At 45.5% G+C, this 25,455-nt stretch overlaps 1 protein-coding gene across 6 annotated transcripts in view; it reads left to right on the top strand.

The window, feature by feature from the left end:
* LOC106605411 (triple functional domain protein) overlaps positions 1-25,455 on the top strand; it is a 134,886-nt gene that overhangs the window by 81,701 nt on the left and 27,730 nt on the right. For all 6 annotated transcript variants that reach the window (XM_014201021.2, XM_014201019.2, XM_014201020.2 and 3 more), the window contains 21 exons: positions 142-316; positions 5,183-5,378; positions 6,223-6,389; positions 8,318-8,437; positions 9,303-9,494; positions 9,725-9,989; positions 10,219-10,334; positions 11,238-11,360; positions 12,038-12,235; positions 12,443-12,558; positions 13,827-13,893; positions 14,152-14,261; positions 14,508-14,577; positions 14,689-14,778; positions 15,254-15,346; positions 15,700-15,811; positions 17,515-17,705; positions 17,925-18,026; positions 18,841-18,980; positions 19,204-19,303; positions 21,533-21,788. In XM_014201021.2, coding sequence (XP_014056496.1) covers positions 142-316; positions 5,183-5,378; positions 6,223-6,389; positions 8,318-8,437; positions 9,303-9,494; positions 9,725-9,989; positions 10,219-10,334; positions 11,238-11,360; positions 12,038-12,235; positions 12,443-12,558; positions 13,827-13,893; positions 14,152-14,261; positions 14,508-14,577; positions 14,689-14,778; positions 15,254-15,346; positions 15,700-15,811; positions 17,515-17,705; positions 17,925-18,026; positions 18,841-18,980; positions 19,204-19,303; positions 21,533-21,788 — 2,999 coding nt within the window. The remainder of the gene's footprint in view (positions 1-141; positions 317-5,182; positions 5,379-6,222; positions 6,390-8,317; positions 8,438-9,302; positions 9,495-9,724; positions 9,990-10,218; positions 10,335-11,237; positions 11,361-12,037; positions 12,236-12,442; positions 12,559-13,826; positions 13,894-14,151; positions 14,262-14,507; positions 14,578-14,688; positions 14,779-15,253; positions 15,347-15,699; positions 15,812-17,514; positions 17,706-17,924; positions 18,027-18,840; positions 18,981-19,203; positions 19,304-21,532; positions 21,789-25,455) is intronic.

Raw genomic sequence — 25,455 nt, 5'->3', positions numbered from 1 at the left:
AAGAGCATGCCGTCTAACACATAATTCAACTCTGCTAGCTGTTCCACCACCTACCATGTTACATGTCATTCATGATGTTGAAAGGAGTGTATTTAATGTGTGTGTTGACCTATCTAACCTCTGACTCTGGCCTCCACACAGGGACTCTGCTATCTCCAGTAACAAGACTCCCCACAACAGCTCCATGGCCCACATCCAGAGTGTCCTACAGCAGCTGGACGAGGCCCAGGCTCAGATGGAAGACCTGTTTCAGGAGAGGAAGATCAAACTGGAACTCTTCCTGCAGCTACGCATCTTCGAGAGGGACGCCATCGACGTAAGTGGCCCCCATGTCAATAAAGTTAATATCGATCAATCTATCAATCAACCAATCTATCATGTCCTCTATTGGCCGTATCAGACCGGTGTCTTTTCCAGAGATTGAATATTTCACAGTCAGTGTTTCTGCAGTAGTTTTACCTGATAGTGTAAGGCCTTCAGTCCCTGCTGAGAGACTCAAAGGACTATTTCTGCTGCTGCTGTTATTCTAATCTCTCTATTTCCTGTTACACCATCAAAGGACTGAAGCAGTACAGTGGTTGATTAATCATATTGATTCACATCCCAGAAATGAAGCATTCACTACAGCAGCCTTTGAAAAGATAAAGCCTGGACCACTGATATTCATGAAGTAATCATCCCCCTTTCTGGGAAGTTATTGTACTGAGGTGATGACTCATTTAAGACTGTGTGTGTGTGTGTGTGTGTGTGTGTGTGTGTGTGTGTGTTGCAATGACAGGGTCATTGGATAGAGGAGGAGGACGTTTTGTTTTTCGGCACATTAAGTAGACTACAGTGCAGTTTGACATTACAACAAATCACATGACATTGCATTCATATTCCTATTCATTTTCTCATAAAGATGTCTCACATGTCTCTCCCAAGTGGAAACCTACAGCCAGTGAATGAAATATCGACCCGTGCTTGGCACACACTGCCCCTTGCCTGTCTGCACATGCAGCCCATCTCACACTGAGGTGTAATGTCCCAATAGTAGTGCAGCAGTCACACTAGGCTGTGTGGTAAGAGACCACAGCCAGACTGGTACATTATTTTCACCTCAGAGGTGCAGTACAGTAAAGCCTTCACATTAGCTGTGATCTGTGGGAGGGACGTAGGGGTATGTCAGTCAGTCAGTCAATATGACACAGGAGAGAGGGAGGGAGGGGTTGTTTTCCCTCCACTCCTCTTCACACCCCCGGGATGCTGTTTCTTCTTGGCTCCCACTGAGGGGTTAGGCAGCAGCACACTGGTTCAGGTTTAGGTTTGAGGTGAGGCAGAGGCACGGCATGCAGTGTCCCAGTCAGTCCCAGAGCAGGATTCCTGTCCTCACAGAGCCAGTCTCCTCTCCATGAGCCAGGAGGAGGGAAAGATGGTGTGTGTGCTTAGACTCAGAGAGGGGTTTCTACTCTGGTTTGTGAGAGCAGCCCGGCCCGGTAAGTGGCCTGGGAAGGAGGGAACGGGAGAGAAGAGGAGAGTGGCAGGGGCAGAAAAGATGTTAGAAGGACTAAAGGCTTGTGGTATTTATGCCTGGGAGCTTTGCCTCGCTGTCATTCAGCCTTCTGTAATGTGCTTATGAGTTAAGTGAATATGACTCCTACAGAACAGTCAGCAAAACATTTTCAAGAGAGATTAGTGAGTTTGGGATTTTTGGAGTTGTAGCACTTTAGACTGGATTGTAATGTTTTGATAGGGCTAGGAATTGCCAGGGAACTCAATATACAATATTATCACGATACTTATTATCACGATATTTAGGTGCCGATGCAATATGTATTGCGATTCTCACGATTCTATATGTATTGAGATTCGATACTGGGATTTTATTGCGATTTGATGTTCCAAACATATTGCTCACCATACTGTATGTCTGCTGCATAGAGATGAGAGAGGGCCATGAGAAAAGTTTTGATCAGTCATGGAAATAAAAGTGCTGAAAACAAATGGGCTCCCTATTTAAAAAGAAGATGGAGAACAAGCTAAGAAGGAAAAATACTGGAGATTTGGTGCAGGTACAGCCAACTAGTGCAAAAATAATATTGGCATATTGTCAAAACGACATAGTACGATATATCGTCAAAAACAATAAACCGATATGTAACTGTATCGAATTTCCCCATCACTAGTTTTTGAGCAGAATTGAGGAGAAATAATCTCGGAAGTACAGATATCTTTTGATGTCGTATGTACATGTCTTTAGATGGTTGTTAGTACATGCTTGCTTACATACTTTGTGTCCACAGAGCAACTATTACCTGTACATTACACTGCTGACATTACCTTGTCTGCTTTGCTGTTTTGTTGGACTCGTCTTTCTCATATCTTAAAGCAGTGTTTTAATGAGGTTTCATCAGACCGTTCTGTTATGACAGTTGTTGTTGGCTGTTTGCCTTGTGCAAAGAATGGGCCGTTCTCAACCTCAGAAGTGCAGTATAAATAATGGTGTTTGTGCATGTCTGTGGTAGCAGCCATGACTCTCTCTCATATTGTCAAAACAAGAGAAGAACTCTTCTGTTATTGACTGAGGTGGTGTAGATCTTAGTATTACAGCTTCTTGGATTATGAAATTACAAAGACATTTGGTTGACCGTACAGGTTGCTTACTATAGAGCTCTGTTGCATGTTTCAATCATAAACCATCTCAAAGATAGACAGAAAATACTTCTGCCAAGGAACTACTATTGCATGGTGATAATCATGAGAAGCCAACAACCCACATCCTATATCTCCACAGGTCTATGTTTTGTTTATGTGGAAAACCATGTTGATCCAGTTATCAAATTGCTTAGGCTAGATGATAAAGGCTTGGTTTGCTGTTACATTATCTCCAGGTTAAGATCTTAAACAGTGATCAGCGATGGATTAGCATATGGATCATAGCTGAAGGGAGTTTGTGGTTAATTACTACCGCGTTTTAGTCTCTGACTTGTACATAAACAGTGAGAGTGTACACTACTAAGCCCCCTGTAGCCAGGCCCTTCCATGAAGCAGCCATACGCTCAGTGAGTTAGAGCTAGTCCCTTACCACATGGAACCCTTCCCTCTACCTCCTCACTCACATGTTCTCCCCCAGAGGACAATACAGTACAGTACAGTACTATATAATACAGTACAGTACAGTACTATATAATACAGTAAAGTACAGTACTAGATAATATAATACAGTACTAGATAATATAGTACAGTACTAGATAATACAGTACAGTACTAGACAATACAGTACAGTACTAGACAATACAGTACAGTAATAGATAATACAGTAGGGAAAGGGGAATCCCGGGGAACAGTGGGATAACTGCCTTGCTCAGATTTTGACCTTGTCAGCTCGGGGATTCGATCCAGCAACCTTTTGGTTACTGGCCCAATGCTCTAACCAGTACAGTACAGTACTAGATAATGCAGGGTCTTCCCTGTGGCTCAGTTGGTAGAGCATGGTGTTTGCAATGCCAGCATGGTGTGTGCAACGCCAGGGTTGTGGGTTTGTTTCCCATGGGGTGCCAGTACAATTTTTTTTTAATGAAATGTATGTATTCACTACTGTAAGTCGCTCTGGATAAGAGCGTCTGCTAAATGACGAAAAATGTTAAAACATGTTTACAAAAATGGGAATACCTAGTCAGTTGTACAACTGAATGCCTTCAACTGAAATGTGTCTTCTGCATTTAACCCAACCCCTCTGAATCAGAGAGGTGCGCGGGGCTGCCTTAATCAACATCCACGTCTTCGGCTCCCGGGGAACAGTGGGTTAACTGCCTTGCTCAGATTTTGACCTTGTCAGCTTGGGGATTTGATGCAGCAACCTTTCGGTTACTGGCCCAATGCTTTAACCAGTACAGTACTAGATAATACAGTACAGTACAGCTGGAGCCTGAGGAGCAGAGCAGAGGGCCATCCAGAGGAAATTAAATGGCACAGTGGAGAGAATCAATAATTACTCGTTTCGCAGTACTGCGTTTTGGATTTTAACATTTTCCCATTCCTGACTCGGAACCCTGTCATTCTCCCATTCCTTTTTCAGACTCCACGTCTCTTCTTCATTGTCAGATGCCTTGAGATTTGATTTCACTGCTCATGTGAATGGATGCAGGCAGCTGTATGAGCCTCTCAATTTCATCCCAGTCATTTCTTTTTTACTACGTCTGCTGGATAGCCAGCCACCGCTTTAGTTCATGACCCGTATTACTTTTCCATAGTTTCCCCTCGACGACCATCACTCTGGACGCCTTGAATTTCCATCGGCCACATTCTTTACATTTAGGTCTTCAGTATGTGGCTGAGCAGCAGCTGAATGGGATTGTGATCCATGTGTGGAATGGAGTCTAGTGCCAGCCTGTCTCTCTCTGAAGCATCAGGAAAATGATTCTCTAAAACAGACAGAAACGGTAAGCTAGTCATTGTGAGCAGCCATGATATTTCGGATCGGTTTGGCAACAAAAAGAATCACCACCCGGCATCTTCAGTCTTGGTCCTTGGTCACTACATTGATTGATTGATTTTGACTTAATTCCAATGAATATGGAGGTCAACAATGAAGCAGTGCTGTAGGTTAGGGAAGGTAAGCCCATTCAGGAACCGCCCACACTGGCATCCTGGAGAATAGACTGACGGAGTACCCATCACTGTGCCAAGGTGGATGGGCGTCATGATTCACCCTCCTTCAGCAAGTGTGCGTGGGTGGGTCCTTAAACAAGTGCTAACATCACAGGCAGACGCTCCATCTACGGCGTTGCCTACAGTCATGCCAGCTAGTCTGGGTAGTCCCTCTATAACCAAGGGATAAATGTATAATTCTAGGGAACACTAAACACTTAGCTACTGTCTCGAAGATCAGCTTCGCTGGTGTTTTGATATCATTACAAATCCTTTCGTTCTGACGCCGATTTAGTTTACACCCCTCTCAGGTCATATTCCACCTAGAGGGTTGGAATGATCATCTGTGTGTGTGTGTGTTTGTACATATGTTTGTCCTGTACGTGCTATGTCACCTTTATTTCAAACTAATTTACGGTGATCCCTGTGATCAGTGTTTCTATGTCTATTTGTACACTTCCATTGCAGTTGATAGTTTGAGTATCTATAGATCCTCTATAGGGGACTATCCAAATGAAGTGTTACCCCTTTTCCTTCCCTCACACACTCCCAGATCATCTCAGACCTGGAGTCGTGGAATGAGGAGCTGTCCCAGCAGATGGGTGAGTTTGATACAGAGGACCTGACGTTGGCAGAGCAGAGGCTCCAGCACCATGCTGACAAGGCCCTCACCATGAACAACCTGACCTTCGACGTCATCCATCAGGGACAGGAGCTGCTGCAGTACGTTACAGAGGTCCAGGCCAGCGGTGAGTAGTGGAGAAATACACACGGACGGATGCACACACACATGCACCTTTTCTGTCGTACACTCACACACACCGACACATCGGATGGGCCAAAGCGCTGCTGCTGCTGCCAGGGCAGCTCAGCGTTGTGGGTGAGGAGATAGGGAGAGGGGAGGAATGGGGAGGGCCGTTTAACCCAGCTATCGAGCTCTGGAGAACTCGGCACACTAGCGGCAGCAGGCCAAGGCCAGACGAGCAGATTTCACGGTAATCCTATGAACTCATGTCGCTGAGTAAAACCACTAGGCAGTTCTGCAGGACGACAGGATGCATTGGCACACACACACACACGTCAATGACGACATGCACAGAGGAGATTTTGCATAATCAGAATGCATCCCAGAGCAGTTCTCTCCTGGACATCAAAGAGACAGACACACAGTGCTTCTATGACAGACATGCTCTGTACTCCATGCAGCCCAATGCAGGTCTGGAACACAGGAGTGAAATGTAAGTAATATAATGTTAATGGCAGATTCGTTCCTGTGTGTCTGACTGTCTGGCCATATGGAGCTAATGATGTATGTCTGTATGCTTACCTAACTGTCAATCTTTTACATGTAGTCGAGACTGATTGTCTTGTTTGAGGAGAGAGAGAGAGACCTTGCTTCTCTCTTTTAATATTTTTGTTAGGTTTGGGTTGCGTAATGGCTTTTGTTCTTTGTGTTGTTTTCAGGATTTGCTACAGTAGCTGATGAGCTCTCTCTCTCTCCTTCCTTTTCACTCTCCTTCTCTGTCTCCCTCTCTGTTTCTGTCTCTCTTTCTCTCTCTTGTTCTATCTCTCTCCCCCTCTCTCTCTGTCTAGGTGTGGAGTTGCTGTGTGACAGGGATGTGGACATGGCTACACGTGTTCAGGACCTGCTGGAGTTCCTCCATGAGAAGCAGCAGGAGCTGGACGTGGCGGCCGAGCAGCACAGGAGACATCTGGAACAGTGTGTCCAGCTACGCCACCTTCAGGCCGAGGTCAAACAGGTAAACATACGTCATTCTCTGTCTTTCTCTCTCTCTCTCTCTCTCTCTCTCTCTCTCGTGTTCTCTCTCTCTCTCTCTCGTTCTCTCTCTCTCTCTCGTGTGGTCTTTCTCTCTCTCTCACTCACTTTCTCACTTCTTCTCTCTTTCATTTGCACCCTCTCTCACTCCCTTACTCACACACAGTCTTTCTGTCTCTTTCTCTTTCATTCTTTCTTTTTCTCTTTCCAAGTACAGTAGTGAATGTGGGATGACAACCATGAGATGCTGTTGTGAAATAAGTGATTGTGTATTATTATGTGAGAGCACGTGATTATGAATAGATTGCTCTCTGTGCATGTAATATTAAGCGTGAAATGCTTTTCCAAGCAGATGTATTTACATCTACGGGGTTGATTCTATTAGATTGTACAACGGGAAATATGAGACCAGTCGATATGGTCACGACTTATGGCATTGACCATTTACAGCATATTCTACAATATCTTCACTGAGTCACTTTCGTTTCGGAGTCTGGTGTAGCTGTCTAATATCCAGACCGCACCTGTCCCCTTGGCAACAGGGGTTCGAGCCCCGACTGTCTGTGCCCTTAACCACTTTCTGTACCCCTCTCCACGTCTATCTCCCACTCTGTACTTACACCTGTCATGTCAAAAAACAATCAAATACGTAAGGGGATTGGAACCCAGATCTTCTTCAAATGAAATACAAGTAAAAGACAGTTAAGATGGATAAACTCTCAAAGGCCAATACATATATCAGTTAGCATCTCTTCTCTGCATTAATAGCACACATCTTTCTTCTGTTCTATTCTATCTGAACTAAACTAGCCAGCAGTCGCTCTCTGAAAGACTGAAACACTGCAATGTGTGCTGGGAAAGTAGAGCAGTCCTTTAGAGATGACCAACAGCCTGAAAATGAGGAAAAAGAGAAACTAAGCCAGCAGGAGCATCATCTTTTAATCTTATTCTGTTTATTCATTTATTTCATTTTCCTCATTCGGACATTGTTGTAGAGCGAGAGATTACCCGTGTCCTGGAAGGGAAGAGAGGCCTATGTGTGTTTTTGTGGCTATAAGCTGAGAGAGCAGGCCAGGCAGAATACAGCAGTAGTTGTTCTGTCTGTCTGTTACTCACTGAGCAGCGTTTAGCCTCTTCCCTCACACAGCCGCTATGCTGAGCTAGGAGTTTGGCAGCAGTGATAGCACAGAGCATGTGTCAGATACACAGCAGGTGTGCAGTGCTGACTCAGAGCGGAGCCCAGCGGAGGAGACGGTATGGAATCCTCCCTGGGGCCTCTGGCAGGCCGTCCCTGTGTGGACAAAGAGGAGGGTGGGAGGAGGAGACGGTATGGAATCCTCCCTGGGGCCTCTGGCAGGCCGTCCCTGTGTGGACAAAGAGGAGGGTGGGAGGAGGAGACGGTGTGGAATCCTCCCTGGGGCCTCTGGCAGGCCGTCCCTGTGTGGACAAAGAGGAGGGTGGGAGGAGGAGACGGTGTGGAATCCTCCCTGGGGCCTCTGGCTGGCCGTCCCTGTGTGGACAAAGAGGAGGGTGGGAGGAGGAGACGGTGTGGAATCCTCCCTGGGGCCTCTGGCTGGCCGTCCCTGTGTGGACAAAGAGGAGGGTGGGAGGAGGAGAGGTGGGGAGGCGAAAGGGTCAGGGGGGACGCGTCACAGCTGACTTTACCTTGCCCTTTACCTTTACCTTGTATTCCCTTGTGTGTGTGTGTGTGTGTGTCAGGGTGGTGACAACATGGTGGGTTAGGTCTGTATACTGGAGGTTGTGCTTATCTGTGATGATGATTACCATGTCCATTATTAATGTGTCTGTGGTTAATGTAGGGGCTGTGTGTGTGACTGTTTATCTTAGTCTGACCCATTACTGATTCTCTCTTCGTGTGTGTGTGTGTGTGCGTGCGTGTGTGTGTTTCAGGTGCTGGGTTGGATCCGTAATGGAGAGTCCATGCTGAATGCAGGTCTGATCACAGCCAGCTCTCTACAGGAGGCAGAACAGCTACAGAAGGAACATGAGCAATTCCAACATGCCATAGAGGTAGCTCTCTGTTCCATCTCTCTCATGTATTCCCCTTCTTCTCCATCCCTCTCCACTCCTTCTCTTCCTCCTCCTCTTTTCCTCCCTCCGTGACCCTGGCCGTGACCCCACTCTCTGAGGATGTCTCAGGGACAGTGGGATATGTAAAAAAAAAAAACACACTTCCGATTCAAACATGCGTATTAATTCACACTTGTACATGTGTGAAATAGGACAAATATAAGCACCCAGCAAATTATTATTTTCCTCATCTCCAGCCCCCTCGTACTCCTCTCCTCTCCTCCTTCTCTCATTCTCCTCCTCCTCTTCTCCTTCCTTCTACCCTCCTCCTACACACCTCAGTAAAAACCCAAACCTCCCCCACTCCTCTTTTCATCCCCTATTGGTCATAAATCATCCTCCTCTCTGATTTCACCAGAAACAGGCCCCTGTTTTCACCCCAGAACGTTTCCCTTTTAACTCTTCTGAGCAGGGCTCATTTTAAATGCAGACGTACTGTATAAAGGACTAGATTCTGCAGGGCTGAGATTATGCAGGCAGGTTTCTGGAGTCATCTACTCACTGTGGAAGGAGAGGGAAAAAACCCTGTTGGAGATTATTAATCCCAATTACTCGATCGATTTGATTATGGTATTGTAATGATATTGTCTAATGCTGTGGTGTGTTAACAGTCATGGTAGCAGAACACTCACACAGTATATAACACTCAGACTCCTTTCCTGCAACCGTAGCCTCCAATCACATTCCTCCGTGTTCTTGTGAAAATTTGAAGATGTTAATGTGAACAATATTTATGAAGTGGAAACACTTTTATTAATCACATCCCTCCCTCTCTCTCTCCCTCTCTCTCTCTCCCTCTCCTCAGAAAACCCACCAGAGTGCATTGCAGGTGCAGCAGAAGGCTGAGGCCCTACTCCAAGCCAACCACTACGACATGGACATGATCCGGGACTGTGCAGAGAAGGTGGCCGACCACTGGCAGCAGCTCATGCTCAAGATGGAGGACCGGCTCAAACTGGTCAACGCCTCTGTAGCCTTCTACAAGACCTCCGAGCAGGTGGGTGGGACATCGCTAACTGTTTCCATGGCAACCCGCCAGAGGAGGCCCATTGGCCCCTAGCCCAGTAACATGGCCCAGATTAGGGTATATTAACCACTCTAGATAGGGTGGTATTATATGGTATTACACTGCAGTTTGCCATGTATTTGCGTTCATGTACTTAGCTTGGGCTCGGTGGTGCATTGTGGGTAGTGTAGTTTTGACCTGTGCTGTGTGCTGCTCTGTAGGTGTGCAGTGTGCTGGAGAGCCTGGAGCAGGAGTATAAGCGTGAGGAGGACTGGTGTGGGGGAGCTGATAAACTGGGCCCTAACAGTGAGTCAGACCATGTCACACCCATGATCAGCAAACACCTGGAGCAGAAGGAGGCCTTCCTCAAGGCTTGTACACTAGCAAGGCGAAACGCTGACGTCTTCCTGAAGTACCTGCACAGAAACAGTGTCAACATGCCAGGGATGCTGTCTCACGTCAAGGCTCCTGAAACACAGGTCAAAAGTAAGTGGCTCTTTTTTCCCTTCCCAATCAAATACACTGTAGATCGTTCTTTACTGTGGTGTTCCTTTCAGGTGCCTTCTTTTAGACAGATGGGATGTGTCCCCAAATAGCCCCCTATTCCCTATATAGTGCACTACCTAAGTGCTTTAGTAGTAGACTGTAGGACTAGCTTGCCTTTTGTGACATAGCCTTGGTTTAAATGATAACGTGTCTCTTGTGGTTTTGTCAGACATCTTGAATGAGCTGCTCCAGAGAGAGAACCGGGTGCTGCACTTCTGGACAATGAGGAAGAGGAGACTGGACCAGTGTCAGCAGTATGTGGTGTTTGAACGCAGCGCCAAGCAGGTCAGTGCTGCTCCTCAAGGAGAACTATACCAGAACGGTAACATTCATGGCTACAACAACACGGTCACGCACAAGCTATGAAAGTAGACATTTAACAATATGGCGGGCCATATAACATACCACCATGTTGAACCCTGTGCAAACTGCTTAGCTAAGCACTAGTTGGACTAATGTTTTGACCAAGGACCAAACCAAAGCCTCCAAATCTGGTTATGTTCCCGGTAGACTGGTAACAACACAACAGTAGTGTTACCACAGCTATAATTACATGCCCTACATTTTAACACTGGCTTATTGTAGTGCAGTGTCTTTCTTGTCCTCATTCTCTACAAACCGTCTCCTCTCATTTAGTCAGTGCTGATTGACGGACCGAATGTGTGCAGCAGAGCAGACTGAAGTATATCTCAATTGGAGACTGTTTGCTCCCCCATGTGGGCTGGTGTTAGCATTACACTGGTCTGGAGAGGCAGCAGTGAAGACTGCATCTTCCTTCCCCCTCGTGGATGTAAAATGTATAGAATGGTGTAAGGAACCCACAATATAAGCTTGTTTTACTGCAATGTTTGTAAACGACTTACTTGTAAACAAATACAGTATAGCCTCAAAACATGGTTCAAACTATACGTCTGATATCATGGATGGTCAGTCCTTGCATCCAAAGCTCTGTCTATGGATTTGAGAGTGGTTACATTTCTCTAGCCCCATCCCTCAGTTGTTTAGCAAAACAGGGGCAGGGAGTCCGCTTTGATATTGTTTCAATTAAGGATTCTAGCTATATGTCCATGAGGGGGCGTGAACAAGTGCACACTTCCTCAAAGGGTGAAGGCTAGGGAATAGGAATAAAACATTAGTGTGATGACAGATAAATGATCTGGACCTCGTCTCGTTGTGTTCGGTCCACAGGCTCTGGAGTGGATCCACGACACGGGAGAGTTCTACCTGTCGACCCACACCTCCACCGGATCCAGTATCCACCACACACAGGAGCTACTGAAGGAGCACGAAGACTTCCAGATCACAGCCAAGGTGAAGGTCCCCACCAGCACTGTCCAACACTATCAAACACCACCTACTGGATGTAATCTATGTATTTTCTATACAGACACTGACCTTTGTCGTTCTGAATCAGACTGTATGGGTTGTTTAGATCGTGATGCCTGTAAGAACCGTAGCCAGTGTGTTGAGATGTAAAGGGAATAATGTCAGTCAACCTGTCCCCTACATACACCGCGTAGGGCTGTCTAGGATCTGTTTAGGTTGTGCAGGGTACTGGCCCTCTGCGTGGACGTGTCCCAAATGGCACTCTCTTCCCTACGTCCTACATTTGACCAGAGCACTATGTACCCTGGTCAAAAGTAGTGCATTATATTAGGGAGTAGGGTGCCATTTGGGACCCTGCCGGTTAGTGTGTTTTGCTGCCCTGCCCTGTTTGTGGCCCTGTGCTAGGTATTATGATGCTGTATCTATGAGGCCCAGTCACAGGGCAGCCCATTGTCCCTGATGTTCTGGCCTCCTGAGTTATTGTGTGGCAGAAAACTCTATTGTAGTCATGAACCTCTGGCACAGTGGGATTTGGCTCCTGTGGTTGACACCCGCACACACACACACACACACACACACACACACACACACACACACGCCCCACAGCCACCGTTCATTCTCTCTTTCACTCTCTCTCTCTCTCTCTCTCTTTGTATTGACAGCAAACCAAAGAGAGGGTGAAACTGTTGATCCAGCTGGCGGATGGCTTTTGTGACAAAGGGCACGCCCATGCGCTGGAGATAAAGAAATGGGTCACCTCTGTGGACAAGCGCTACAGAGACTTCTCCCTACGCATGGACAAGTACCGGTCCTGTCTGGAGAAAGCACTGGGCATCGTATCCTCTGACTCTAACAAGGCCGTGAGTACTGGAGGACAGGGTGGAGGAATGTTGGAGTGGAGGGTTGCGATGAAAGGTGGTGTATGTGTGGGAGGGGGGAGGTTGTGTGTGTGTGTGTGTGTGTGTGTGTGTGTGTATTTGCGTGCTCACGCTCATGTGTGAGAGTGTGTGTGTCTGTGCCCGTGTCCCCTCGGCGGTGCCTCGTAAAGTCCCCTGTCTGTCCTACAGAGTAAAGGGCTGCAGCTGGACATCATCCCCGCTAGCGTCCCAGGGTCAGAGGTCAAGCTGAGGGATGCTGCCCACGAACTCAATGAGGAGAAGAGGAAGTCTGCCAGGAGGAAAGAGTAAGCATTCACATACACAGTGGTTACACAGTTTGGTGGAGAAGCATCATTGTTATTAACGCATTCAAAGCACTAGCAGTTGGGAATACCAGACAGGAAAGTTTGTGCCGGGTGACCAAAATATTTAACGTATTCATACTGCAGTAATTAACATTAGTATTGTCTAACACTTACCATTTATTTCATTGAAGATATTTTCATGATACTGTATCTAACTTCAAAGTCAGAGCCACTGGAAGGTTATTGAAAGAATGAGGCCATCGAAAAAGTCTGAGCTACTTGTAATTTAGTTGCCCTTTCCTTTTGGGACTTAGTGTTTGATGTTGCTCTGTGTAAGACTTACACATTTAGGCCATGCTAAATTGAAATGAAAATAAGGTCATACTGTCACCATGAGAATAAGGTCATTCTGTCACCATGAGAATAAGGTCATACTGTCACCATGAGAATAAGGTCATACTATCACCATGAGAATAAGGTCATACTATCACCATGAGAATAAGGTCATACTATCACCATGAGAATAAGGTCATACTATCACCATGAGAATAAGGTCATACTATCACCATGAGAATAAGGTCATACTATCACCTCAAACTGCATAGCAGCTAGAGCATTTTCAATCTCGTCCCCTTTTCCATTTATCACCTTTTAAGAGCGGCAGATAGCCTAGCGGTAAGAGCATTGGGCCAGTAACCAAAAGGTTGCTGGTTTGACTACCCGAACCAACAAGGTGAAAGTCTATGTGCCCTTGAGCAAATGCACTTAACCCTAATTTGCTCCAAGGGCACCGTACTACTATGGCTGACTGTGTAAAACAACACATTTCACTATTTCACTGCACCTATCTGGTGTATTTGACAATAAAACAATATTTTTCAGGGGCACACATACAGTACAGTTTTACTGTACGTGTTCCCAAATGGAACCCGATTCACTAAATAGTGCACTTATTTGACCAGAGCGTTAGTCAAAGGTAGTGCACTATATAGGAAATAGAGTGCCATTTGGGATGCAGAATATATCAGTGGTTCCCAACCTTTTCCTTTCCTCCGAAAAGAGGGAAACACTGCTGTGTCAAATGTGACATTTGTCTCACATTTGTCCCTGACTCAAACAAAACAGACCCAAACAAAAGCCATTCTATCTCTCTCTCTCTCTCTCTCTCTCTCTCTCTCTCTCTCTCTCTCTCTCTCTTCTCTCTCTCTCTTTCGCTCGCTCGCTCGCTCGCTCGCTGCTGCAGTTCCCACAAGTTTTTTTTTTTCCAGGTTCATAATGGCAGAGCTCATTCAGACAGAGAAGGCCTACGTCAGAGACCTGCGGGAGTGTACAGATGTAAGTACTGAGAAACCACCACTCCATTCAACCTGTGACATATTCACGCTCATTTACTGACAGACTATACAGTGGCCCCTAAGGGATTGATTTTTTGAAAGGAAAACATTATGTAAGCCAAGGCCCAAGGGCAATGCAAAAGGTATGCTTGATTGATCTGTTTAGTTTATCATCTGGTGGTTTTCTGGTTGTAGAGATGTCAGATGTCAGGATTACAACCAGGTGAAGACGTAGTGTTGTTCTCTGTGTGGTTTCCAGACCTACCTGTGGGAGATGACCAGCGGTGTTGAGGAGATCCCTCCAGGCATCGTCAATAAAGAGCACATCATCTTTGGCAACATGCTGGACCTCTACGAGTTCCACCACAAGTTAGTGTTCTGTACTGGAGTTACCCACACCGGACTCCCATTGCCTTCTAGATGCACTGGAGTGGTCAACCTAAGGCCAGTCTATAGTAACTCAACCTGGGTCCTATTCATTAGTACACACCATAAATAATAATGAAAACAAGCGTTTCTTATTGGACAAGTTCAGGTAGTCCCTCCTCCTTTTGACCCGTTTAGTTCTGTTTGGATCCTAGTGAATACGACCCTGATCTCTCCCTTTCTGTACAGCATCTTCCTGAAGGAGTTGGAGAAATACGAACAGCTACCTGAGGATGTGGGTCATTGCTTTGTCACCTGGGTGAGTGTCTCACTCTCTGGACAAGCCAGCTTACACCACTGACATAGGTTGACATGGCTGAGATGTTGCAGGAATATTGTGTCTCTTAACATTTGTGTGTCCATTTTGCAGGCAGATAAGTTCCAGATGTATGTGAACTACTGCAAGAACAAACCAGACTCTACCCAGCTCATTCTGGAGCATGCAGGGCCCTATTTTGATGTACGTGTAGATGAGTACCAACTTAGGCATACTATAAATACTTAATACATCAAATGTTGAACCACTAATCAAATTCTGCCATGTGGTCTTTTGTGGTCTTTTGAATCAGATCCTTTGAAGTACTATTTATGCTAATAATTTTGAATAAATGCAAGGCAGCAATATTATGCTGGTATATCAGTTATGACGGTAGCCTCCAAATCTGGCTTATTCGGGTGATTTCTGGGGGTTTGGCAGTGAGGCTGATCTTAACAGGAGTTGTGGTGGTAGTACAGGAGGGAGGAAGAAGGGTAGATGAAGCCTACTCACAGAAGATTGACCTTAGGTTGCTGTCAGTGACCTCCAGCTCTGAGGAGAGGGGTATCTCCATTCTCCATCAGTGCTGTCTGTCTAGGTCTAGGAGCAGGATTACACTGGCGACTGCTGCCTCGGCATCTCTGTGCCCTTTAAGACGTCTCTGTCTTTTGGTTTCCAGGAAATTCAACAGAGGCACCGGCTGGCCAACTCCATATCCTCATACCTCATCAAGCCTGTCCAGAGAATAACCAAGTATCAGCTGCTTCTCAAGGTACTGTACACTGGCCAAGTAGAAACAGTCGCTAGACGATTCTCTGTAATAAGTATGTAACATACAACACAAGAGGTTCTGGTGCACCCTCTGTTCTCTCACCCTCTGTAATCTAGCTTGTATAACGATCTTGTTTATTGTAGAACATATCGCTTGTTGTCAACAAAGCTACAGTGTTGGAAGCTAAACTGCATCTTGCATGGAACACAATCCTTTACAGCCTTTATCTTTCGTTGGACTTTGAGGTTTGTGAAATGCACCTGAAGTTTTGTGTTTGTTTCTCTCTCTCTCTTTCTCTGTGTGTGTGTGTGTGTGTGTGTGTGTGTGTGTGTGTGTGTGTGTTTCCTCTTCAGGAGCTGCTGACCTGCTGTGAGGAGGGGAAGGGGGAGATCAAGGATGGTCTGGAGGTGATGCTCAGTGTCCCCAAGAGAGCCAATGACGCCATGCACCTCAGCATGATGGATGGTAGGAGTAAATATACTTAGAACTAGCTAAGGGTTTCCTCTTTTATCTGTAGTAGGAGGACTAGGCCTTGACTTACTGGAGATTCCTTTTAGCTCCTAGTGGAGCAGGCTGGGCTAACTCACAGGAAGCTTTCATGGAATATACACTACCGTTCAAAAGTTTGGGGTCACTTTTTTTGTCCATTAAAATAACATAAAATTGATCAGAAATACAGTATAGACATTGTTAATGCTGGAAACGGCAGATTTTTTATGGAATATCTACATAGGTGTACAGAGGTCCATTATGAGCTTCCATCACTCCTGTGATGTTTGATTTTTTTTAAAGGCTAATTGATCATTAGAAAACCCTTTTGCAATTATGTTAGCACAGCTGAAAACTGTTGTTCTGATTAAAGAAGCAATGAAACTGGCTTTCTTTAGACTAGTTGAGTATCTGGAGCATCAGCATTTGTGGGTTCGATTACAGGCTCAAAATGGCTAGAAACAAAGAACTTTCTTCTGAAACTTGTCAGTCTATTCTTGTTCTGAGAAATGAAGGCTATTCCATGCGAGAAACTCCCAAGAAACTGAAGATCTCGTTCAACGCTGTGTACTACTCCCTTCACAGAACAACGAAACTGTCTCTTAGCAGAATAGAAAGAGGAGTGGGAGGCCCCGGTGCACAAATGAGCAAGAGGACAAGTACATTAGAGTGTCTAGTTTGAGAAACAGATGCCTCACAAGTCCTCAACTGGCAGCTTCTTTAAATCGTATCCACAAAACACCAGTCTCAACGTCAACAGCGAAGAGGCGACTCCGGGATGCTGGCCTTCTAGGCAGAGTTGCAAAGGAAATCTCATATCTCAGACTGGCCAATAAAAATAAAATATTAAGATGGGCAAAATAACACAGACACTGGACAGAGGAACTCTGCCTAGAAAACAGTTTTCAGCTGTGCTAACATAATTGCAAAAGGGTTTTCTAATGATCAATTAGCCTTAAAATGATACACTTGGATTAGCTAACACAATGTGCCATTGGAACACAGGAGTGATGGTTGCTGATAATGGGCCTCGGTACACCTATGTAGATATTCCATAAAAAATCTGCTGTTTCCAACTACAATAGTCATTTACAACATTAACAATGTCTACACTGTATTTCTGATAAGTTTTGTTATTTTAATGGATAGAAAAATGTGCTTTTCTTTCAAAAACAAGGACATTTCTAAGTGACCCCAAACTTTTGAACAGAAGTGTAGGTTTAGAAATTATTATTTGAGTCAAGTAACTTGACAGCCCCCTCTGTCACGGTTGTCGAAAGGAGAAGCGGACCAAAGTGCAGCGTGTGTGTCGTTCCACATTTTATTTTCACTGTGAAACTATGCGATACATAAACCATAAACTGAACTAACAAAACAACAAACCGTGACGCAGAGGTGAAACATACACTACTCAAAAATAATCTCCCACAAACCCAGGTGGAAAAAAACCCTACTTAAGTATGATCTCCAATTAGAGACAACGAGGACCAGCTGCCTCTAATTGGAGATCATCCCAAACAAAACCAACATAGAAATACAAAACTAGAACATGAACATAGAAATACAAAACATAGAAAAACACCCCCTGTCACGCCCTGACCTACTCTAACATAGAAAATAACGTCTTACTATGGTCAGGACGTGACACCCTCTCTTCCTCCTCCTCTTCCCCCCTCCAGGGTTCGATGGGAATATTGACTCCCAAGGAGAGCTGATCCTGCAGGAGTCCTTCCAGGTGTGGGATCCCAAGACTCTGATCCGTAAGGGACGCGAGCGCCACCTCTTCCTATTTGAGATGTCCCTGGTCTTCAGCAAGGAGGTCAAGGACTCTAACGGACGCAACAAGTACCTCTACAAGAGCAAGCTCTTTGTAAGCACAACCTGTCTGCTCTCTCATCACAATGGCTGGAACTCAGACTTGAGATCTGTACGCTTAACTTAAATGAACGTCTCCCATTCACATCAATGAATGATTTACCAAAATAGTTGCCTGCGCGGATCTCAAATAGTTTTATATCAAACCTATATTTACTCTCTTCCTTTCCTGTTCTTTCTCTAACTCTGTTTTTGTGTTTTCTCTGCTCCTAAGACTTCAGAGCTGGGTGTCACAGAACACGTGGAGGGGGACCCGTGTAAGTTTGCTCTCTGGGTTGGGAGGACCCCCAGTTCAGACAACAAGATGGTGCTGAAGGTAACTGGGACATTATGACTTAACAGTAACCCAGCAAACAATCAGGCACAATGAATATTTATGTATTTACTCCCACTTTTGCCCAAAACGTATTCCCTTAAGTGGGTATTACTGTGTGTTTTAAAGATTTAAGTTCAACCCACTAAGATTTGATGACCACTAAATGTACTCCTACAATTCCGCCCAAAACATATTTCTTTGAGTGGGCGTTACCAGGCCTATGTGGTCAAGTTCGAAGATTTGCATAACAGTTCATGCACTTCGAAACATATCTGCATGTTGATGCGTTGTGAGTCACAGCACACACACACACATGCTATGTTTATATTATACACATTATATAATGGCAGACTGCCCATCTTAATCTGTCCGTTATATAAAAGCAGCATACTCTTGATTATTGTTGCATAGTTCCCATGAAGACATGAGTGAGTCACATGCTAATTATGTGTCCACGTCATTCACATCATTCACACAGCACTGAAGGGCCCTTTAAATGGCTCCTCGGAATTCCTCAATTGTGAAACATACTGTAGTCGATTGAAAGGGTCTTAGTGAATGACAGGAACATGACAAAATGTCCTTTGTGTGTTCTGTCGATGTACTCTGGTAAAAAAAATAGGAAGCATTGGGATAATTACTGTGACTCAGTGAACGCATCGACGAAGGCATCAGGGTTGACTGTGTTGACTGAACAGCTCCGAGTGTAGAGTTAGTGTTGCGTCATAGATCGTGTCGAAATACTGGGAATGTGTGGACTGAGATCTTTCTGCCTGCCCGTCTGTCTTGACCGTCCGTCCGTCTTTCCCCTCAGGCGTCCAGCATAGAGAACAAGCAGGACTGGATCAAACACATCCGGGAGGTAATCCAGGAGCGTACCATCCACCTGAGAGGAGCCCTGAAGGAGCCCATTCACATCCCCAAGGCCACCACAGTCAAACACAAGGGCAGAAGGTACAGTACAGTACTCCACCTTGTATCAACCTCATCGCTTCTCACAGCCTTTCTTACAGACCATACAGGACCGACTGCATGGAACATTGGTTTTATACATTACAGTTATTGTCCCGTCAATACCGCAGGACAACCTAACATTAAAGTGCCCCAACAGTATATGATTGTGAGAGCTGCCCCGCCCTATCTTGATTGACGTCTTCTTCCTCTTGTCCCTCTGTAGTCATGTAGATGACCTGGACAGCCAGGGTGATGCCAGCAGTCAGCCAGACACCATCTCTATCGCCTCCCGTACCTCTCAGAACACACTGGACAGCGATAAGGTGAGTCATAATATGCTGCCCATTTCCTTCCAACAGCTACGCCATTCAAATACGACACATTGCCAACTCCGGAGTCTGATGTAAGACAATGGTCTGCTGCTACAATCCCTGCAGTTTAGGGCTTCACCAACGATGGCTGTTGGTCTCTGTTGTGGAACAGCGGAGGTCTTCACAGTATCATTTGACACGTTAGACTCTAGAGCGGTCTTTTCAACAGCATTTCAAACTGTAGCCTCTAAATCCAGTCATTTTTAGGAGAGACCGCAACCAGACAAGTAAATTAGAAATGAGTATTTCAAGACACCATTTTAATTTGGACTGGCTTCCTGTGAACCTGTTGCCTGATAAGGGACTGTCTGAAAACCAAACTTTCGTTAGACTTTTCCTTTCCATCTCAGAGATGAACATGAGAAACATGGCTCTTCTTCAGGAAGGGACAGATAGTGTGATTTTTATCAGGCAATAACAGCACAGAAGGATATCACTCCTACTCACAGTCAGAGCTATATACTCTCACACAAACACTCTGCCTCTTTAGGGACCATGTTTCCCTGCCAAAGCTGGACTTGCAGTTATTCTGCTCTATGCAGCTATGCTCCTAATTCAAGGAATTAGGTTCAAATTGACTTAGCCACAGTGGTTGATTCCCAAATGCTACCCTATTCCCTTTATTGTGCACTCCTGGTCAAAAATAATGCACAGCAAAATGAATATGGTGACATTTGGAAGACATGCATAGTATGTCCCTTTCTGTAAGTGTCCTTCCTGACACAGTGTAGCTCTGGTTCTGTCAGGGTACAGAAAACAACACAGAGAGGGCCAGTCAAGGTCACAGAGAGGTGATGAGGGAGAGTCCTTGTGTCCTCTCGTGTCCACTAATGGGCCGTGGTTCCTTTAAAGCAGGGCACAATCACTCACAGTCAACTCGCTCTCTTTCTCGCTCTCTCTTTTTTCCTTTCTCTCTCTCCCTCTCTTTCTCTGCCTCCCTCTCTTTGTCTTTCTTTCTCTCGCTCTCTGCCTCTTCGCCTGGTGTTGTGAGATCTGTGAGAGGCAATGACAGAGTGGAGTTGTGTGTCGGCGACGCGTCAACGAGTGTGTCAGCCTCCCACTAGCTCTACCGCTCTCTGTGTCAGTGTCATATCTTCAGCCTCTCCTTGGAGAAGGCACAGCTGGTACAGTAGACAAGAAAGGGAGTGCTTTGGCTCTGGTATATAGTACCTAGATACCATCAGAGGGCCACCGGGCAAAGGGATATGAGAGTAGGTGGGCTTGCGTGTTGCCTCAGGTCAGTGTGGTTCAGTGTTAAAGTTAACCTTGTGTCGCGTTGATGGATTAGATTCAGCATCAGGAGCATCAGAGTATGAAGGAGAAGAGGACAGAGGACAGAATCATGGAGAACAATAAAAACTCAGGTCCGGTGGCTCAGCTTTTGAACTCGCTGGCTTTGCCTCACTACCAAAGGGTATGTATGGATCTCTAGCAGTTACTAACTAGCCATGTCGATTGGATGTTGGTTGGAGTCCGTAATTGGTTTGATTTGATAGTCATTTGAAGAACGGGTTGTCAGTGTGGAACTGCCGAGGGTGTAACTGATTTCCCTGTTTGAAACGTCCCTGATGTGCCCGTCATCGTCAATGTATGTTTGAATGGAATACTGTATATGGTAGTTTAATGGAATTTTTCCGCCTGCATCTACTGCTTTAGAATGTCAGAGCGTTTCTTGGGTCATGTTGAGGCATCTGAATGTGTGGCGAGTGACTCACCAGAACGACATGTTTACAGTACAACTCAGTAGAGTTGAGCTCCGGTAGCTCCAGTATGTGGTTGGTTTGGAGCCTGCACTGTGCTGAGCGGCTGCTCTGATGGCCATCAGAATAAGCTCTTAGACTAGCCTTGTGACTGAGACTGGGTCTGGGGAAACGGAATGACTGACAAGTGGCAAATCAGCAGTTCTCAGGGGGGACTTGGGGACCTCCAAACCCATATAAGAACTCAGTTGTTGACATGCTAATAATAGACTCGCTATTACTGATTAGTACATCCTAAGAATCTTGCCATTTAATGAAATGTAGTTATATTTCACACCCTCATTATGATACTGCTCCTAAACATCAATACATTCAGGCTGTTTCTTCATAACCTCAAACTATTCCTTTATGTCATGTAATGTTTATAGTAAATCTGACATGCTCCCTCTCTCTCTCCCTCTCCATCCCTCCCTCTCTCCAGCTCTCTGGTGGCTGTGAGCTGACCGTGGTCATCCATGACTTTGTGGCTAGTAATGGCAGCAGCTCTGAGCTGACTGTACGGAGGGGTCAGACGGTGGAGGTGCTGGAGAGGCTCCATGACAAGCCAGACTGGTGCCTGGTGAGGACCACGGACCGCTCCCCTGCCCAGGAGGGCATAGTACCCTGTGCCATGCTCTGCATCGCTCACTCACGCTCCAGTATGGAGATGGAAGGACTATTCAACCACCACCACAAAGGTAGGCCTTGATGTTGGGACTGAGAAGGCTGGAACACACACAGATACACAGACACACTTTCAGCCTTGCTGTTGTGAGGCACCTGGAATACAGTACAGGAAACAATTACATGCACACATCAAATGGTTCTGAGTAGGTGCTGGAGATCAAATGATATGTTCAGCTAAAGTTTAAAAAGAATGTCTGGCGTCAATCTACCGTTAGGTCTGGAACACACACACACACACACACACACACACACACACACACACACACACACACACACACACACACACACACAGGCACCGTCTGTACCTTGGTCCCAGGGGGTTTCTAGTGGGCGAGTGTGTACTTGCAGCCAGTGAAGGATTCCAGGTGCTCTGGTTTACAGTCTGTAGAATTAGTGTTGATGACTCACGTGCTGCTGTGGAAAATATATTGATTACCACCTACATTATTCTGTGGGAATTCATATAGACATGACTAACTCTGGGAATTCATACATGCATACGTGGCCTGTCTCTCATGGTTCATATCCGTCAGGCACCAAATGGAAGATAACTGACTGAAACAGGTAGAGACTACCTGAACTTGTCAAATATAAAACACACGCATTTTTGTTTCTGTTACAAAACGTTTTGTTACCGTGTGGCCTTCAATGTGACCCTGTCCTTTTGACTGGACAGTGGTTTTTCTTTCTTCAAAGGAGAAGTAGTTCTTGAGCTCCATGACCTGACCCCATTCCAGACCCCAGGGGATGAGATCAAAGAAACCTGGGTGGCACTTGGAGCTTCTGTTCTGTCTTGACTGAGTCACTCAGTAAAGCTTTGTTCCAGTCAGACGGCCCGCCCTCCCCCTGTCCTGGTCTTTAATAAGATAGAGGTGATGTTTGTGTACTATATACGGGTGGTTTCTATGGTGCGGCACAAGGCTACCTGGGGCGGCAGGTAGCCTAGTGGTTAGAGCGTTGGGCCAGTAACCGAAAGATTGCTGGATCGAATCCCCTAGCTGACAAAGTTAACATCTGTCGTTCTGTCCCTGAACAAGGCAGTTAACCCACTGTTCCCCGGTAGGTTTTCATTGTAAATAAGAATTTTTTCTTAACTGACTTGCCTAGTTAAATAAGGCAAAAAATTATATGCTGATAGGTTTCCTAAACATTAGGCTCTTCATCATTTTCTAAGGGAGTGGGGAATCCTGTATTTTGGCTTAAACCAGGTAGTGTTTGATGCATGTTACACACTTGGATGGTTTTCTCTAACTAATAACAAACTTAAGGATTTCCCATCCAGTTCTTTATTATTCTGCTACCTTCAAGTTTCATGTGTGCTTTTTCCCATGTTTTTCCTGAGCACCTGTAGGAGCATCAGAACTTCTTAGACGGTCCGTTCTTATACCCACAGAGCGCCATAGCTTTCCTATTTTCTGTAGTGGCCAGTGAATTGTTATGCAGACTGAAGACTCCCCTCAGCAGGGCTCCTTTAGAACTAGGAGGATGAACATGTCCTTGGTGCTCCCCTTGTCTTTGTGGTGCTTTGTCCATGAAGCAGAGCATGTAGACCTAGGCCTTTTTCTCAGGGCAGTGAACGGGTTAGGGGTTTGGGTGGGAAGATCTTCCTACTCCCGACTGGTGCTGTCACCCAGATGCATGGCTGGGCCAGAATGAGTGCAGCCTGTGAGCAGGAGGTTTGCCCTGGTAAATGTCTGGGTGTTGTAGAAGGGGATGGATGGATGTGTCTCACTAACTCACAGGAAGACTATTCATTCGTTGTTTTTCCTCATTGCATTCCCTATCCCTTGGACTTAGAACAAAGCCCTTGCTGGCTGGTTGCCTGTGGTGAATTAGTAGCTGTCATAGCTTGTGTAAACCCCACAAGTTCTCAGAAAATGCTGGTGATGTGACTCCTGTGATGTTTTTGCAATTAAGTTTGTAAACTCAATTAGACAAAGCTACTGCTTTTTGGCTATTTTTGTATTTTCCAACTATAGGACCATGGACTAGGACAGGATTCCCCAACTGGTGGCCTGCGGATGGTTTTATTTATCTTTTTGTTGTAATTTCTTTTGTTGGACATAAAAGACTGTAAAAACAGCAGAAAATCAGCTCCAAGTGATTGACATTTTGGAAATATTTTCCCAAGTATTCCCACGCATAATAGAGAGACTTTGGTGATCGTATACAAATAATTATAATTCATAATATTTGATTGGATTTATATAGCACTTTCATACCACCTGAGGTACTCAAAGAGCTTTACATAGTAGGGGGAAACTCACCTCATCCACCATCAATGTGTAGCACCCACCTCAGTGATGCATGGCGGCCATTTTTGTGCTAGAACTCTCACCACACATCAGCTATCAGATGGAGAGGTGAGGAGTGATATATGCCAATTAGGAATGAGGGGGAGGATTAGGTGGTCATGATGGAATGTGGCCAGGTTGGGAATTTAGCCATGAAACCGGGGTGAACACGGTCAGCACACCCTTTTTAACATCTGAAAGACGGCACCCTACGCAGGACAATGTTCCCAAATGTAATCGGTTTGAAATTATGTTTCATATTTTTGTCAAATATTTGATCTGTTTAGGTTTCTTGCGGGCAGTTTGCGTTCTAAATATATATATTTTTGTATTATGTTCCGGCCCCCAGACCATCCGCCCAAGAAAAAATTGGCCCGCAGTTGAATCTAGTTGAGGATCCCTGGACTAGGAAATGCCACTATGACTATCCCCAGCTAGATCAGTGTGGACCGAAGTGTACAGTAGGGGGAATAGGGACCATCAATAAGTTCAGCGTATTTCTAAAATGTGCTAAAGAGACAATAGCAACACCTCCCTTCAGTTGCTGATTCAGCTTAAAACGGTTACCTTCTCGAAGGTACCAGGGAGGCCTTAGCTTTTTTGGTGTGGCGCACGTGTGTGTGTGTGTGTGTGTGTTCCACGTGTGTGTGTTGTGCACGTTGCACACATGTATGTGTGTGTGTTTTGGTTCTTACAGGAAACAGGCTCTGTGGTTAGTGCCCAGAGATCCTGATGTGAAAACACACAGATGAACAGGGAGAGTTTGTATGGGCTGTCCGTTTTACTCCTCCAGCCCTGTATGCACTGCAGGGTAGATTGAGATCTGACTGTACAAATGTGTGAGAGGCACCTTAGCAGCTACAGTCAGTCACACTGCTGAAAGTTCTCTTTGTGCATTGTTTTTGTCAGAAATAAAACTAATGTAAGTGTATTGAGCTTAGCTTAAATAAGGACATTGCAACTGTGCTGAAAAGTAAAGCTGCTACCAAAGATGCTACATTTCTCCAGTACATACTGCTTGGTCCAAACATACCAAAACAGTCATGAAGAGGGCACGACAAAACCTTTTCCCCCTCAGGAGGTGAAAAGATTTGGCATGGGCCCCCAGATCCTCAAAAGGTTCTACAGCTGCACCATTGAGAGCATCCTGACTGCATCACCGCCTGGTGTGGAAACTACTCGGCATCTGACCGTAAAGCGCTACAGAGGGTAGTGCGAACAGCCCAGTACATCACTGGGGCCAAGCTTCCTGCCATCCAGGACCTAAATAATAGGCGGTGTCAGAGGAAAGCCCATAAAATTGTCAGAGACACCAGTCACCCAAGTTATAGATTGTTTTCTTTGCTACCGCACGGCAAGCGGTACCGGAACACCAAGTCTAGGA

The sequence above is a fragment of the Salmo salar genome, chromosome ssa05 (genome assembly GCF_905237065.1).
Source record: "Salmo salar chromosome ssa05, Ssal_v3.1, whole genome shotgun sequence".
Lineage (NCBI taxonomy): Eukaryota > Metazoa > Chordata > Actinopteri > Salmoniformes > Salmonidae > Salmo > Salmo salar.
Note: the sequence above shows the minus strand (reverse complement) of the source record. Positions and strands in the feature narration are given on the sequence as shown.